At 52.6% G+C, this 18,135-nt stretch overlaps 1 protein-coding gene and 1 pseudogene across 2 annotated transcripts in view; one reads left to right on the top strand and one right to left on the bottom strand.

Annotated features, from left to right (window-relative positions):
• Positions 1-18,135, bottom strand: part of CLMN (calmin) — a 96,605-nt gene that overhangs the window by 23,995 nt on the left and 54,475 nt on the right. For both annotated transcript variants that reach the window (XM_024567424.4, XM_024567423.4), the window contains exons 2-6: positions 14,539-14,600; positions 9,181-9,276; positions 7,319-7,402; positions 3,022-3,114; positions 1,039-1,229 (exon numbers count right to left, since the gene is read on the bottom strand). In XM_024567424.4, the coding sequence (XP_024423192.2) occupies positions 1,039-1,229; positions 3,022-3,114; positions 7,319-7,402; positions 9,181-9,276; positions 14,539-14,600 (526 nt within the window). The remainder of the gene's footprint in view (positions 1-1,038; positions 1,230-3,021; positions 3,115-7,318; positions 7,403-9,180; positions 9,277-14,538; positions 14,601-18,135) is intronic.
• On the top strand, positions 13,881-14,194 carry LOC123480465 (cytochrome c oxidase subunit 7A2, mitochondrial pseudogene; annotated as a pseudogene).

Raw genomic sequence — 18,135 nt, forward strand, 5'->3', positions numbered from 1 at the left:
GACGGTTCGCATTAATCAACTCTACCATGTCCCGTCCCGCAATCAAACTCCAGAGATCCAGCCTCTCTCCCATCTTCTTTCCTCTTTTATTCATTCCCATACACTGGGGAGAAGGAATCTAATGTTTGTGAAGTGCTTTTTATGGGCTAGTCCTATACCAGGCACGTTCGTGGGATCTGCATCATTTCATCCTAACTACGCTGTAAGGCAGGGAATGGTAAGTTACCAGCTTGCAGATATGACCAGTGGGGAAAGCGATTCACCAGGATCTTACCCAGCGTGTATGTGGCAGAGCTGGGGTGGCCCTGAGTTGCTGTGGCTTTTGCCACACGTGGCCTGGCTTTCTACCCATCCCTGCCCATAGCCCAGAGGTCTGGGGGCTGTTGGCTGCTCCCGGTGAGAGGCCTGCTACCAAACTGCTAAAAGGCCTTGCCTACTGGAAAGGCCAAACCCAACTGTGATAAGCGACAGCCATTACTGTCACTAGTTGTTAAGTAGGTACAGACTGAAAGATACGCAGGTGCTTAACAACAAATATGTCCATGCTATTAGGGTTGAAGAGACATCCCAGCTGTGGGATTTAACATGCAGGAAGCCCCTTTGATTTGTATTCAGATCCTCTCAACAGCTTCCTGCGAACCAAAGCGAATACAGTTTTTGGGGCACAAAACCTGAAAGACATAGGGCATTTCCTCTCAGGGGTGTTCAACCCGCAGCCTGCGAGCTGCATGCGGCCCAGGGTAGCTATGAATGCAGCCCTACACAAAATTGTAAATTTACTTAAGACACTATGAGATTTTTTTGGTGATTACTTGTCGTAATGTATTTAAAGTGTGGCCCAAGATGACTCTTTTTCCAGTGTGGCCCAGAGACACCAAAAGGTTGGACTCCCCGCTACATGAAACAGCAGGCTTATACCTTGCATGTAACTTAATAAATGTTAACGCCCCTTTCCTTTGCCTGCTCCCAGACGGTCCTCCTCCCTCTGCTTGGCAACAGCGTGGGGCGGGGCGGGGTGGGGCGGGGCACGTGGCTTACTTCCTCGTTTTCCTCTGCACCCAGGCCAGCAGGGTCCTGATGGCCTTCCTCTGGTCTTTCACCGACAGCCCCGCACTCCTCTCTGCGGTGGGCGTGGGTGGGAAGGAAGAGTCTGAGTCTGTGCCCCCCGAGCCGGGCGACAGGCTGGAAGATGGAGAGTTCCTGCTGAGGTTGCCCGTGAGCTCCTTTATCTGGAAGGAAAGAGTCACTTCAGACCCAGAGCAAACCTCGTCTGACCACGGGGACCGAGGGGACCCTGACTGGAGGGACGAGCTCATGCAGAACTGGGTCTCTGGATGGGGGAAACCCCTTCTCAGTGGCTGCATGTCAGGGGACAGGGCAGGACCCACGGTCACCTGACCATTTCCTGGGGCTTGGAATGCGTGCAAAGACACTCCACAGGGCGGGGCGTCTCTTCCCGGTGTCTCTCTAACCCTGGCCAGCCTCTGCGCACAAGTCTTCCTGATTCTGACTCCACCTACCCCTGTCCCCTCATGGGATGACCCTCCCAGAACGCATCACACTGTTTCAAGCCCCGCCACCTAGGCTCATCCCGGTCCTGCGGCCTGAACGTCACCTTCCTTCATCACTAAATTCCTGGCTGCTCAAAAGGTGGCCCCCCTTACAGGGCACTTGTGATAAATGCAGAATCCCAGGCCCTGCCCCAGAACCTACAGAATCAGAGGCAGAATCCGCATTCCAGCACCACCTCCCAGTGGTTCATAGGCACAGCCAAGTCTGAGACGCTCTGGTCTATCTAGCACACTCCTCCTCACCCTTCCAATCCCAGCTCTGATGTCACTTCCTGCAGAAAGTGTTCCTCACTCCCCGCTTCCCCTGAGGTCATTGCTCTTGGTCAGCACTCTTACAACACCCTGCTTATAACTTGATCGTGGCCTGCAGCACAGAGCTCTAGAATATGGGGCTAATTTATCTGAATCCCAGAGAGCCATGAATGCAGGACTTTCTATGGGCAGAGCCTGGCCCATAGGAGAAACTCAACAGACATTGTACTCGATGAATGAATGAAGGTCTGGGGGCACTTCGGGCCTTGACTTTCTACACATGCTCAGGATGTCTCCAGCATGTACCAGGGGGCTTAATAATGACCACCAGTAACAGAAGCCTGCACTGACAGCACAGTTGACCATGGGCTGTCCCACACAGCATCTCTGCGTGCTCACCCCATATTATGACCCCTCTCCCAGGTGTGGAAATTGAGGCTCAGGGTGAGCCCCTCTAGAACTACATCTGTTGTCTCCAAACCGTGTTTGTGCGCACCCTTCCCTGAAACACAAACACTGAGCCAGAGCCCCCAGCAAATCACCTCCACGCAGATCAGTTTTACTCTTGGGGGGGCAATTAAATTATGAGCCACGATGTTCTATTCTAAAAGAGGGCGATTTAAGAAGATAAAAACATCAGCTCACTCCCTTCTACTCAGGGAAAAGAACTAGAGTGTGATTTTAAATGCCACCTTCATGCCCCGGCCGCAGATCCTGTCTGCGTAACACCTGCATTTCCAAACACATGCTGACATTGCTAAGGATGGAAAAAGGTGTCCCCTGTCACACACGCCTCTTCCTACAGCTGTCTTTTGGACAAGCCCTTTAATCATCTCTGACAAACCCGAGTCATTTTAGGGAAGTAACTCTACCAAGTTCGATTTTTGGAAGTATTTCCCCAGTTCTTATGACACTGTAGAATGAAATTGCTTTTCGAAGTAAATATTTAATTCTTTAATCCTCAAGAGAATACACAGACTCTTCTGGACAGAGCTCCCACCTGTTTTAAAATCACAGGGATGCAAATCTCTAGCAACCAGAGCCCTTTGGCTCTTTTTCAGGAAACAGAAAAGTCAAACATCTGTCGGAAACAGAATCTCACGGTTGCCCTTGACCTTCCCCACTCCGTTCTGTTGGCCCTAAGTGGACACAAGGAGATCATGGCCATGCATCACGTGAAGGAAGGAAATGGTCTTACCTGGAAGAAGAGAATTATGTTCCATATCAGCCCAAGAACCAACGAGGGGTTGCCATCTGCTATTTCTGCTGCGTCTATGCTAACCAGTTTTACCTGCAGAGAAGACATTTAGGAGCTTAACTGGGGTGGCCAGGTACATTGAAAACAGGTTGTTTTCTGATGTCCTCATGGACCTGTTTCTCCTTCTCACCTGTGCTGTTCGAGGTTGCCCAAGGCCACCTCTCAGGGACCCCCGCATGCAGAAGTATGTGTGTATTTAAAAATCACGTACATCGGACTCACCATGTGCAGTTACTATGCTAAGCTCCTTGCAAGTATCAATTCAGTTCACCCTCAACAACCCCACCAGGCAGGTACTTCTACTATCCCTATATTTCAGGTGAGGAAATACCAGAGAGGTCAAAGGTAACATGCCCCAAGTCATACACTAATGTCTCAGTCACCTTTCCCAAGGACAGATGGTCAGTGCCCATCAGGTCTGGGTGCTACACTACTCACCACCCCCAAACCTGCAGATCGAACACATCTTTGGACAAACCGAGAGCTCTGACATCAGCAATCAGGGTTCCCATTACTGTACCGATCATGGGAACAGTAATTATCTATTGTGCATTAGAAACAGCGAGTAGGGATAAGGCTGATGTCCAGAGTATCTGCATCATTACAAAATATCCCACCAAGTGGTTAAAACTGCCTATTTGAGAAACCCTTAGGACATTTTATACTTATTTAACTAGGATCTGGTCACAAGATGATGCTCTTAGCAAATCCCCAAAGCAATGGTTCTCAAAGTGTGGTCCCTGGGTTGATCTCCTGGGAACTCCTCAGAAAGGCAAATTCTGCCCCAGACCTACTAGATCAGCAGCTCTGGGCATGGGGCACTTCAACCAGAGCTCCCTGCGATTCCGCTGCCCACTCAGGTGTGAGAGGGACCACTGCCCTGGGTCATTTTAGTCTGCAAACAAAACCTGAGTACATAGCTCAGGGGCCTGCAAACTTCTACAAAGGGACACAGAGCGTAATGTTTAAGACTTTGCAGGCCACGGTGTCGGCCACCCATTCTTCAGGAGGAAGACAGGAGAACGTCAAGGTAAACTTTCAAATGCACCCTGCAAAGTTCGGCAGGGAGACCTGGGGAAGAAAACAGGAGGCTTCACACAAATGTTCCTTTCTCCCTTCCCCTAAGGGCTTTTAAAAGTGTTTGACAAAGGTCTCTGATCTTATCAGCTATCTCCAGTTTCTGAAAACACCACTCAGCAGGGCCCAGGGTTTCCTAACCTAGGAAGAGAGTTCCCTGGCTCAGGGCATTTTGCAGGCTGATGCCAAGAATAGCACTCAGCTAGCATGCAGTCATCACGGGCAGGCTAGACCAGGACAGAAGCTGTCAATATCGTGAATAACACAGCGGATCACGTTTGGGCCCAGTATGCCACCTACATCCGTCGCGGCCACACATCCCATGTGGTGAATCACAGAGCTGCCTTGTAGGGATGCAGTGAACAGGCTGGTGCCCCATCCCCAGGGGAGGCGAGGGACCAAGCACCTGGCCAAGGGAAGGCAGTGACCGAGGGAATCAAGGCCTAAAGGAGCAAACATTCCCAAGTATCTTGGGTGCCCAGCCACATTGGGTCCCCTGTAGTGAACAGTGTAACAGCCAGAGAGCAGGCAGAAACTTCGGGGACAAAGTCCTCCCCCTCCTTTTCCCTGATACTCAGTGTTTTTTGTCACACTGACAAGCAGGCCAAGAGGCTTATGGGAGTATTCTTTCTCCCCCTCTGGCTGCTGTATAGAGCCTGAGGCAGCAACAATGGTCATCACAGTGGAACCGACTTCTGCCAAGTGGCTTTCATGGGTTAATTCATTGTATGCTCTTAACGTTCCATTTTGCAGATGAGAAAGCTGAGGCCCAGATGTCGGAAGTCACAGAGTTGGTCCCGCAGGGCGGCCAGTCCCTGACAATGGAGCCAGGGAGATGTTCTGTGACACGGAGTTGTGGGGGAGGGAGGGAAGGACATTGGCCGGCCACACCTAACAGCATCTGAATCCTGGAGCACATGGGACCTGCTTGGTGTTAATCACCAGTTCTGGGCACTTTGGCTCAGCAGAGCTCCCTCCCTCAAACTGGGATATTAGGACACGAAGGGGCCAGTAAGGGTCCATGATTGATATGTGGCCTCTGGGAGTGGGACAGAGACTGCACCTGAAACGTCTGTTTCCTCCCGTGTCCCTCACCGGTGCTCACCCTCCTTACCACCACGGGGTCACTTATCTGTCCTACCTGCCTGGCCAATGGGGCACACAGCTGGCAAAACACACCCACATTTGCAATACTTCCAGATTTTTAAATAAAAAAGAAATGGAGAGCGGACCTTTAATGTTCTGTTGTACCCCAGGCAGCTGCTGCAGACAGCTTGGGAAACATTTAAGGGTGGATAAGAGCAAGCCCGGCTTTCGGCATGCAGCACTGCCAGGGAGCCACACCTGGGCAGGGGCCAGCCCTTCCTGGAATGCCCTCCCACCTGTTACTGCAAACACACACCCCCTGGAGTTCAGGTGCAGATGCTGCTCAGAACAGCCCGCCTGGCGGCCCCTCCAGCAGCAAGGGAGGGGGTAAGAGCCTCGGCTGAACGGCTGAACACCGTCTGCACAGCACCCCCGTCCCAGCGACTCTCTGAGGTGGGCTCGCTTTCTGTAGCCTCTGTTTCTCAGACCGGGCGGCTGGGGCTCAGAGGGTCCACATCACCTTCTGGGACTGGAACCCGTGCCCTCCGCTGCCACGTGGGAGCCGAGGCTGCTGGCGAAGCTGACTCCGCAGGGACACCAGCATTGTCATGAACGCGCTTCTTCACGAAGCAGCTTTCCTGAGACAGAATTTACATTCCATCCAACCCGCCCTTCAAAGGATACGACTCAACGGTTCCAGCGAATTCGCAGCAGGCTCAGCACCACCAGCGTCGATTTCAGGACATCTCATCACATCGGAAAGAAGCCCCGTCCTCGTCAGCTCTCTCCCCCCGAATCCCCCACCCCCCGACCTAACCAACCACTAATCTATTAGGGACCTCCTTGCCCTGGGCATTGCACAGGAATGGAATCACAGAATAAGCAGCCCTTTGTGTCTGGCGTTTTTATAATGTTCTCAGTGTTCATCCATGTGGTAGCCTGTATTGGCGCTTCGTTCTTTCTCGTGGCCGCACAATTTTCCGCAGTATGAATACTCTGCATCGTGCATATCCATTCATCCACGGGTGCACTTGGGGGTTGCTTCCACCTGTTGGCTATTGTGAGCGATGCTGCTACGAACTATGCTGTGCCTGTTTGGCCACCACCATCTGAACTCCCTCCTCTGTCTGGGGCTTTCCCCACAGTAGGGAGGCAGAGCCCACCTCTCCCTGCAAGACCCCAAAGTGCTTTCCTCACCTCCCCGCCGCCTTGGCAGCTGGGATGTGGGAAGGGACTGAGGCTTGGTGGCCCAGGCCTTTGAATCTGAATGTGTGACACTGAGTTCATCCCAGGGTCTGTGATGTCCTTCTCTCAGTGCAGGGGTGGCCATGCCCACACAGGTCCTTGAATTGGGGGCGTGGGGACCTTTGTGGTGGGCCTGGTGCCTGGTACCCCAGGGTTCCATCCCTGGTTCCCCCAGTACCTCTGTTTGCTACTCAGTACCCTGTCAACAAATTCCTTTTCTGCTTAAATCGGCTGGTCTCAGCTTCTGTTGCTTACCACCCAGAACGCCAAGTGAACTGCACTTTATGACCGAGTTTTACTGTCGGGCAAGCTGCGGTGTTTTCACCCAGATTAACTGCTGACGCTTAATGAAAGGGGAACTCTGGAAATCTCGTCCCCCTAGGGCCATCCGCTCCCATTTCTGAAGGATGTGAAGCAGAGTCCAAAACACAGAAAAAGCTCATTAAAGTCTAGAAAGTTCTATCCAAGGGGGGAGAATTTTGTAAGTTTTCCTGGCTCATTTAGCTTCCCCTATCCCCCTGTGCTGCTCCTGTATTTTGAGTTCTAAGCGACAGTTTGACACTCTGATGTGCTCACTTGCACTCTTATTCAAATACGGGGGGGAAAGTGTCAACTAATCCTAAAGAGCCGAGCCCTGATCGGCTGGCCCACCCTTCCCAGCACTGGTGGACTGGTGTCCAGGGGTGTTTCATCCTGATGGAGACGGACGGAGGGCGGGGAGTCGGGCCGAATCGCCAGTGGACAGGTCCCACTCCACGCTTCCCGTGACCAGCACGTTCCTTTACCGCAGGACGGGCCTGTGTTAACCAGAGGCGCGTCGAATACTCACATTGCTGTCTTCCAAAAACTTAAGTGCTTTCGCTATGTTGTTCAACTGGAAGATGCGGTGGGACGAGGACTTGTACTCGTGGAGCTGCGACACAGAGCAGAGCAGACAGAGCAGAGCCGGTTAGACCCGCCCAGGCCCCCGGCCCCGCCCGCGCGCCCGCCTGTCCGCACCCCTCTCCTCCTCTGTCTTCACATCAACCTCAAGAGAAAGTCGGGGCTCCCGGCTGAAACCCACCCCTTATTTATGGTTCCCGGGACTTCACTCAGTCGAGCCGGTGAATGGGGACCCAGGGGTGAAACCAGGGGCAGATGTGTCAGGTTTTTCTCTCTGACCCAGCTCCTGGCTTTTGATGGTCCCCCTCCTCCAGAGCCCCGCAGTGATGCGCCATCCTCGCGGGCTGATGGTTTCTGTCAGAGCGGGAGCTTCAGCCAGAGCATCACCACACAGCTGCTAAATCATCCGGCCAGTCCCTCCCTGGGGTGGCAGATGTTCCTGCCTTCTGGCCAAGAGCTTTGTGAGCAGCTATCCCGGGTCAGAGAGAGAGAGAGAGGCAGCGAGATGGAGGGGCGGGGGTGGAGAGAGAGAACAACTGAGAGAGAAGGGGGCTGAAAGAGAGACAGAGAAAGAGAAAGACAGAGACAATGGGGGAGACACAGAGTGAGACGGACAGACAAGGAGACGCAGACAGAGACCGAGGCAGGCAGATGGAGAAAGACAGGCAGAGACAGAGAAGAGAGACAGAGAGGTAGAGAGAGAAAGAGGAGACAGACAGAGCAGGAGGGGGAGAGAGAGACAGAGGGAGAGAAAAAGAGAAGCAGGGAGAGACATGTGTATGTATATATAGAGAGAGGTAGAGAGAGAGAGGGAGGGAGGGAGGTGCCTGCAGAAGCTAAAACTTTGGCAATGTCAGCTGTCCACGCTGGGAGCACCATCAGAATGAACACCCTGGAGTGAAGCCCATGACGCCCCTAGGTGGGTGGTTTACGTCCCAAGGCAAACCAGTGGGCGTCGGTCACACCTGGCATGAACTGCCAGGCCAAGCTCATGGGTCATCGCTGCCCCTCTGTGTCTGCCACCACGAGTCGCTTAGAGCAAATCAGACCCTGGACTCTAGGGCAGGGCTCTTCAATATCAACACTACGGACATTTGGCCAGATCACTGCACCCCCTCCGGGGACACCTGGCAATGTCCTAGGGACATGGTGGGCTGTCACACTGGGGATACTACCGGTACCCAGTGGGCAGAGACCAGGGATGCTGGGATGCCGTTGAACATCCCGCAGTACACAGGGTGGTCCCACCAGAAGGGCCCACCACACCTGTGCTACTGTCAACAGCTCTGATGTCGAGAGCCCTGCTTGGTGAAGGGGAGAGACGGGACTCACCTGTGCACAGCAGACACGCCACATGAAGAGGTCTGGCTAAGATCAAAGTGAAATAAGCCTCAAGATCGGCGGGTGCAATTCAATTTTGGCCGTACTTACAAGAAGGTTCTAGAAGCTAGCAGTTTTAGTTTTGGCCTCCGGGTGGATGACAGAAGGCGGCTGTCAGATGCCTTCCCCATCTTCCCGACTCTTGGCTACCATTCTGGTTAATGTACTGGTCGGCCAGGAAAGCTATGATGCTCAAGTTCTTCTCCTGAGCCTTAACAGACTCACGGGACACACTGGGCATTTATTCATTTACTTACTAGAGTATACTTGCTTTGAAAAAAGACACAGCTAAGCTACACGTGATTCTATCGGTCTTAGTCACTGAGGAAGGAGTGTTACCCTTCAGTCTCTTGTCACGGGTAAATAGAAACCTTCCTCCCTGTTTTCCTTGACGTTTTATTTCTTTCCAACCCTCTGTGCCACACGTACCAGATTTCGCCCAGACAGGACTTCTAACAGAGCCATTAGGATTTTGCCATCTTGTATGTCAACGAATAAATCTTTAACTTCCAGAGGAGGGTTGCACTGTGGAAGAAGGCAGAGAAAGCAGATGATTAGCGACCTGTGTAACCCAGAGAACTAGTTCACAGCTGCAGGTTTCACTCGAGAGAAAGCACCCACCGCGGCCCACAGGCAGCGAGGCCCACCCACGGAGGCTGTAAGCCCGTCCCCCTGGAGGTGACACCTGGGCAACAGCTGTGCTGGGGAGCTGTGGACGAGACAGCATCAGGGGCCCCATCAAACTTGTGACCCTTGGGACCCTCCTAATGTGATATCTCAGACCCCAGAATCCTATTACATCCCCGTTTCTGCTTAAGGGTAGAAAGAAAGGGCATATCTTAATTATAGACTCCCATCGAAGGAAATGATTCTAGAAGTAGGGCTCACATCCAATTGCCTGGTGCAAACCCTTCACCTCAGATCTGGGGACTCTGAGGCTCCAAGAGGCTGGGTGACATGCCCAGTGTTTGGAGAAGTCAGCTCTTTGGTACAGGCCTGTGCCTCATCAGGGCACCCTGGCTGACCACAAGTGCATCTCGGGCCGACACCATGACGACATGACCCTGGGTCGGTTACCCTCTGGGCCGGGGCCCAGGTGGCGGCAGGGCTCCCCCGTCTCCAGTACTGCCCAGTCAAAGCACACATGCCTTCCTGGGGGGGGCTGGCTGTCACACCATCAACATTTAGCCCAAGTCTGCAGGTGGGGCACCCTTGGGCAGAGGAAGCCAGGAAGGAGGCTGGTGTGGGCAACTTGGGAGGGAGCGGAGGCCAGATGGACACACGGCTGGCCTGCTGACTGCTGGGTGGTTCCTTCCACCCCCAAGTCTGTAGGTCTGTCAGGACCTCACAGTTGGAGAGGCCAATTTACATGTGTATGTCGATGTATGTCTGTATGGCTGGGCGTACAAAGTAATACATGCTCATGATAACAAATCGGACTAAAACTGTACTGAAATGTTCATCAGCGGAATGCTACTGCCTCTTTCCTCCACAGCATCCAGGCTTCCTGAGACAGGCCGTTATCTCAAGGTGCGCCTTCCACCTGTTTCACTAAGAGGTAAGGGGGTTAGACACACCTGAGTTCAAATCAAGGTTCCACCCTCAACAGCACTTGGCCTTGGACATTTTCCATAACCTCCCTGGGCCTCAGTGTCCTTGACTACAAGGTAGGGTTGAGGCATGTGACCCACTGCAGAGGACGGGAGCGACAATGGAATGACCCTGCAGGTAAAGCACCTGGCACAGCACCTGTTTCCCAGAATGCTACCGCACCATCGGTCAGACCAGTTTATTACCAAGTGGCTTCCTGCAGAGTCTTGGGTGGCCCTTTTGTGTACGGCACTTCTGCCAGGGGTGCACGGCTCCTGGCTGTAAGTCCTGAGACAGAGCTGTCCTTAGCTAGTGCCCTTCCGCAGGGAAAGCCCTTGAAACATCATCTCTCTGCCCCGCTTGCTCCACTTTCTGGGTTCCCTGGGTCAGTAAAGGGCACCCTCAGCCCTGGTTCACCAGGCTCTTCCCTCTCCCTGGGGGAACAGACCACTCTCCACACAGGATCTGGACTGCGAAGGGGCCTGTGTGGGAAGCGCCAGAAGCCCCCCACCCCCCAGCTTCCTTCTCTGAGCCGAGACCCGGAGAGGTCTGCTGTCTGTGAGCCGACACTGTGCTGCGTCCACTGAGAGTTTGGCTCGACCAGGCCTGGAGTGCACGGGGCTGACTGGAACTTGTCAGCCAGATGCTCCAGCCCAGGGATTGGCAAACTGGGCCTCCCGGAACCCCAGGCTTCAGCGAAACAGCTTCTGGCTGTCCTAGAGGGGCCGAGGAGCATCAAGAAGGAGGCTAACCCATTGCAGCCTTTTCATTAGAGATGTTCAGCTCTCACGGGCCTCTGCTTAGGGTCCCAGGCAAGACTTTGCTTGAAGAAAAGTTTCTGTTGACAAACGCTGGGTAATAAGTGCTTCAATGTGGCATGGTTAAGACTTCCCCCAACAGAATCTCCAGGGACGGGGTCCACACACCTGCATTGTTAATAAGCCCCCACCGCAGCAGGGGGTCTGTTTACCTTCCACTCCCGAGTACAATGAAAGGGGGTGTTCGAGGTGGAGATGAGGAGACAGTATAAATGGGAGGTGGGGGCCAGCAGTAACCAGCTGGAGACCCGGGCTTAGGAGAGCCTTGGAAACATGGTGTTGGTGCGGCCCAGGCTCCCTGTCCCTCCGGAAAGGCCTCCTTCCCGGAGAGCCTTGGAGGGCCCACGTTTTCTTTTTTTTATTAAGGAAGGTGGCATTTCCTGAGGACTTAAACGAGCCCCTGGCCCCCGGTGAGCCAAAACACAGGGCGATTCCACCCACAGGTGCACAGAAAAGGACTTGGCTTCAAGGGCAACAGTGACTTTGAACCAAAAGGCAGATTATTTTCTTTTCTTCTCTCTCTTTTTTTCCCCCTTTGCAAGCTCCCGCAGCCCCTTGGGCACATTCCAGGCCGAGCATGAGGGCATCAGGTTACCGAGACACTTGAGGAAATATTATTCCTGCTAATGTGAGGCAGAGATTGCAGGGCCGGAGCAAAACACCCCCTGATCGATAGCCTAACAAAATGTCCAGTTACCGGCCCCGACTCGGTGGCCGAGCCATGTGCTCGAGGGGAACCTGGAGAGTCATTCCCGGGGACAGTGTCTGTAGGAGCCTCGGCAGCAGCCGCCGCCCACAGGGCCTTGGCCTCAGTCCATCCTGCGAGATGGCGAGATGGCGGGAGGAGAGATTGAACCGGCTCCAGAGAAAACACCCCTGGGGCCCCAAACGCGGCTCCGCGGGCTTCATGAGACCCGTCTGGCCGCATAAACAGCACCTTGAGGGTTTTCTTCATGATCTAACTCCTTTGGTAAATTAAGGAATTTTTCCAGAAGCCAGAGACTCGGTAAATATTTCTGACAGCCTTCAAATTGCAGTTAAGCCCAACTCCCCCAGGAGTTCCTGGGTTTCCTTTACATGAAAGGTTGCTCTTGAAAGTCTCAAGGTTGGAAACGCGGCTGTTAATTTTGCCCTGTTTATTAGGCATCAGGTTCAGGTGCTGTCTGATTTATCTTCAGAGTGGGCGCTACCCACCTGCCCCGCGGAAGGAGCCGGAGCGTGGCCAAGGGGAGAAGCCCTGATATGATCAATGCTAACAGAGGCTCATTTGGGACGGTGACTGAGGGCGTGGGTATTTGCTCTATTACCCTCTGTACTTCCCTGTATTTATTTTTCAATTGAAAAACAACAACAAAAAGAACGAGAGAAAGACACACTCCATCCGCCAGGAGGAATTCGCAGCTACCCCGACACACGTCAGGCTTTCATTTAGGAGTTCGGTGAACTCAGGGTTGGGAAACGGTCTTCCTTTTTTCCAGAAATAACACTTCACACTTATGAGCCCTGCCCATAGTCAAAACAAGGGGCAGGTGATTTATCACACTTCGTCCTGACAGGCAGTCTTTCACCTGAAGAGTTCCGGAGCCTCCCGGATTTCATTCTACAGGTGGGGCACAGAGGTGTGGGTGGCCAAGGGCTGCTCGGGAAATATCGCAGGCCCCGAACGTCAACTCCATGAATGGCAATTTCAGTCAAGAGCTCCACTTCCTAAAAACCGCAGTTATTTTCTCTGCTTTCGAATCATTTCAATGATTTCCTCTAAGAACCTTTATTTGGGTTAACTCGAAGTCAATAGTTTCACTTGTGCCTTTTAAGAGGACAGGAGAGGAGGAGATCTGCCCGCCTGACCCAACGTGGGGTGCTCGAATCCCGCCAGGTTTGAAGAGAAATGAGACTGCTGGCCGGGGCCAGTTGGGGAACCAGATCATGGAGTTTCAGAAGAAGGAAGTGAAGTGAGCGGAATGAATCTTGCTGAGGCAGCTTTCTTGTAAAGAGAAAAGGAGTCTCTCCTGCCCCAGCCCCGGGCAACACGGAACATTCCGGTCAGGGGCCACCCTAGCGTGTAAGGAGGGCTGGGGTTCCTCACTCAGGCTGTGCGTCCAACTCACGGCTCATTCTTTTTTTTCTGCTTCACAGTCTGAGAAACTTGCAGACAAAATGCGGTTCAAAACTGGCTGGCCAGAGAACGTCAGACAAAGAAAAGGGGCAAGAAAAGTCACCAAGATGAATCCGCAGAAGCCACAGGAACAGCTTCCTTCTCGGTGGTGGGAGGCTGGAAGTCATTAAGCCTGTTTCCTTATTCATAAGGGCAGTGGGGTTGGGGGCGGGTGAGGGGGACGATGAGACTTGTCATGGGGATTAAAGGAGATGTCTGATGCACTAAGTAGGCTACTGGTCCACGCACCAGAAGGGTTCGGTTATATTACCGATCAATAGCAACGGTATGGAATTAACGAGGGAGTCTGGCTTTGTTAAAAGGTGTCAAGGTTTCTCGCATAAATCAACCCAAATTCCTACCTACACAGGCTCCTCATGAGAACCCCTCCCACTGGAAGTCAAGAGCCCTCTGGCCTCCTGTCCGTGGAAGTGTTTGGGTTGTGCAACAGTGAACGTCTTCTAACCTTTGCTCATCGTTTCTATTTAAGGTAGACCTTTCGGGGTGTGGCGATATTCGCTCCTGGGGTTTGGTGGTCCCGGCTGGTGGGCAGTCACCAAGCTGGCATGATGCAGAATCTGCTGGCCCTTCATCAGATTGCCCAGAGGACCATATATACCACTTCATGCAGGGAGTTTGATAAAAAGTTCCAGAAAACCCAAAGCTATTTCAGGAGGATAATGGAATTCCAGTGCACGTAAAGGGCGGGGTAGCTGATGTCCTTCTGCATAGAGCCGCCGTGCATCTTACAGCTGGCAGAGCAGCACATGCCGCGTATCAGCTGGCTGTGGCACCACTTCCTAAGAAGCAGGACCGACTTCCATTTCTCCTCCCAGTAATCAGCTGGTTCAATTTCATTCAGCTTTCTTTGGACCAGTGAGCCGATAAATGACTGAGTTCTTCTTTGGGGATCAATATGTATTGACTGGTACTAACAGCCACAAATAATGTCGTCTTTACCATGAAAAATATAAGACAACCCTTTCCTTCCCCAGCCAGACTCACAACCCTGGGAGGACAGAACCGCGCCTTACTTACCTCTGTGTTCCCAGTACGGAGTTGATACCAGAGAGTGAGATTGATAGACGTTTCAGTGAATGAACGGCAATAAAAGCAACAACAGCAACGGAAAACCGAGCCACCGCGTCCCCTTGCTGGGCTACTGAACTGCACAGCGAGTTATGGACGAACCCGTCAGTAACCAAACCCAAGCTCCCTGCTTACCTTCTCTAGGTGCAGGTTTATCCATCGAGTAAAGGTCCTCTTCTGCACATTTTCCCTCTCAACTGAAAACAAAGAAATGCCATCAACTGAGCAGAAAGAAATATGTGCAAGATCCCACCCTCCTCTTCACAAGGGGGATTCTAGGCTCATGGCAGGCAGAGCCCAGAGGGTCCCATGTATGAATGCAGGGGGGGTGGCAAGGGGTTGGGCAGCACCTAGAATCCGTTTTCCCCAGCCTCGCCCCCCAGTGTCCATAAGTGGATGAAACACCCATGAATTCAGACACGGAGAAGGAAATGCTGCACATGAACCAAAGGTGCACATTTAGGCATCTGACTGCCCAGCTGCAGCAGCGCTGGCGGCCAAGATACAAATTGAACCACAAGGTGATGGTTGGTGCTGCACCCCTGCCCGGAAGGAGAAATGGGGTGAGGGGCTGGGGCGCAGGAGAGACGGGCGAGAGAGTGGAGGCCAGTGATGAGGGGTCAGGACGCAGGCTCTGAAATGTTCCAGAGTGTGGTGGAAAGAACAACAGTCCTGGGCTGGACTCTCAGCCCTGTCGTCTCCCAGGTTCGAGTAGCCTGTGAGTCGCCTGTGCCCACATCTGATCTGCTCACTCCCAGGCTGCTGTGAGATCCCTCCCTGCAGTCCTGCACGTCCATTCAACATGGTTCTAGGCACAATGGCTGCTCCCTCTTTTTCTTTTTTGTCGCTATTATTTCTAGAGCCAGGGAGCACTTGACCTCGGCCCAGAAGGGAGAATTCTGCAGGGGTCTGCTGCAGAGCCTCCGTGAGCCGGGAGGACATAAACCAGATGCGGGTCCCTCCTCCCGGGGGACAACCTTTCCCAAACAGTCTTCTCAGGAAAGATCTTTCCTTTTCAAGGGTTACTGCCATCTAGCCAGCACTAATTGCATCCTGGACACTTTGTTTCCATTAATCTTTAAACCTGACGACACCTCCTGCAGAGTAGAAATTTATTTTACAGGTGAATAAAACGGGGCTCAGAGAGGCGCCATGACTTGCCCAGGGCACCTGCTACAGAGGCAGAGCTGGGCAATACCCCCAGGTCTGTCTGGCCCCCATTCAGCACCCGGAAGTGGGAGGTCAGGGTCTGAATCCCAGGAATTTCAATTATGGCAAAAGCATCTGCAATAGCAATGATAATGACTTAACATTTACTGAGCGCTCCTAGGTGGCAGGTACCCATCTAGGCACTTGACCCGCATTCACTAATGTAATCCTTCCCACCACCCTTGGAGGCAGATGGGGAAACCTGGGGCACCTGCTCTAAGTCCTACAACTGCTAAGGTTAATGCTCCTAGTTTGCATATGAAAAAACTGAGCATCGAATAACCAATAAGCAGCAGAGTTGGGACTTGGGGCTGGACTCTGGACTTCTCCTACTCCCTCCTGAGCTCTGTGGCCCGAGCTGGCTTGGCACCCTGGGACCCAAAGGGAATCTCGAGATGGGTGTCGGTGCCAGTCCCGGGGCTGGGTGCTCGGTGGACCCAGCAGCAGGCCTGCAGCTCGCACGGCTACGCCTCTCAGGAAGCTTGAAGTGTCGGCGTCAGCCAACTCCTGACTTGCCAAGTTCTGGATTCCAGCATGCTGGAAGAACACATCACACATGGTTAAAACCATTTCACATTTCTTTAGCAATAAGAAAATGAGAGGCCATTTATCTCCTGGGGGAGGAAAAAAGGCTACAGTTTTCTGTAACGACTGTGGTTCCTTTTTCCTCTCGGCCTCATTATTGGGTAGATAGTGGTGCCCATAAATCAAATTTTAATATTGTGCCTTTCAATCTTTTTAATTGAAGAGCCAGCAGACAGTCATTACGCTTTATATGACCGATTTTCTCTCATTTTCCTCCTTTTCTATGAGGGAAGGGCGCCGGCATGCAGGCACAAACAAGGATTGAATGTCTAATTCCAGTAAATTGTTTCGAGGGGAGGAAGAGGAAGGAGAAAGGAAAAGAAGTTGAGAGAAACGAGGTAGGGAGGGGGCATTTGCTGGGAGCAGGAGAGACAGAGTCCCAGAGCTTTCTAGAAGACTGGAGACACCCTCCCGGAAGCCCCTGTCCAGCCTCTGCGGCTTTTGCGTAGGACGCGTGCCCCACAGGTAAGTGACCACCCTGCTGTTGGTGGGCACTCGGCTGCATCCTGGTTCTCACTGCTATGAGCATCCCTGCTCAAGCCCCTGGGAGGGTGGCTCTTTGTGCACGAGCCCACGGATATGCTTCTCAGGCCCAACAACGAGAAGAGAAACTGCCGGGCCTCAGTGGTAGGCACATTTAAAATTTTAATAGCTACTTCCAAACTGCCCTCCCAAAAGGCTGCCCCAGTTTATACTTTCACCCCCAACTGTCTTTAAACAAGTTTATGGGGATTGTAAAGTATTTACACACACATTCAAACACTCAGGCTGGTTTCTCCATATGGCTTCAGAGAGAGCAAAGTATGAAACAGAAGTGCGTTCAGGGAAAGCCTGAGAGAACCTGGGTTAGCCTGCTGGGTTAACTGTGCGGAAAGGTGTAAATGAGGAAGTGGGTGTCTGTTAGTCTACATGTGCCTCATCCATCCATCCATCCATCCACCCGCCCACCCATCCATTCACCCATCTTTCCATCCAGCAGTGTATCTATCCATTCATCCATCTATCCACCCACCCATCAGTCCATCTGCCCATCCATTCATCCATCTATCCACCCATACACCCATCCATCCATTCATCCACCCATCCATCCACACATCTTGATACTTAGTCAGTGGTTATTGCATGCCAGAAACTATGCCAGACTCTGCAGGCAAAATCAGAGATAAGGAATTAAGCATTCACAGAATTAGCACTCCAAGAATTCACAGCCAAGGAGGAGCGAAAACACGGGCACCACAAAGCACACGTGTACAGGGAAGTGAATCAGAAATTTCCAGGACTGAAGGGATGGGAGGAGGTGATTTTAGACCCAAAGAGGAGGCCACAGTAGAAGCGGGATGTGGCAGGGCTCCCGAAGGCAAGGACAACACTTCTAGCTCGGCCCTGATCCAGAACCAACCTCAGGGGAGCTTCACTTCCATTCCAGCCACGGCCAGTGGGCAAACCTGAGCACAGGCAGCAAAGGTGACCTGTGGGAGGGCAAGGTGGTGGCTGAAGATACAGGAGGACCACAAGGCTAAGTCATAAGTAACAGACGAGTCCCAAACTGAAATTGGGCAGAGGCCACCTTTTCTGAACCTGAAACTGGGACACGTCACTCAATACACAGGAGAGAGAGTAGGTGGATTTAGCCTGGGCGGGAACATCCACGCGAGAGCCACACACCATTAGCCGGGCAACCTTGGGCAAGGTCATAATTTTCAAAATACTTTGCCTCAGTGTCTGCTCTGCAGAAAGAGGGTAACTGTGCCTCCCTCAGAGGCGGGCTGTAAGATTCCATGGGGTCACCCCAAAAGCATTCCCAATAGCTGTTCTATAAGGCCTCTTTTCCCCCAGGCCTCCTGGTCCATGGCATGCCGTGGCCTTGGGCTATTTTGCCCCGTGTCGGACACGATGGTCTGATGCTCTTTCATGAATTTCTCCGTTTCGAAATACCCA

Source organism: Desmodus rotundus, chromosome 7 (assembly GCF_022682495.2).
Source record: "Desmodus rotundus isolate HL8 chromosome 7, HLdesRot8A.1, whole genome shotgun sequence".
NCBI classification, from domain to species: Eukaryota; Metazoa; Chordata; class Mammalia; order Chiroptera; family Phyllostomidae; genus Desmodus; species Desmodus rotundus.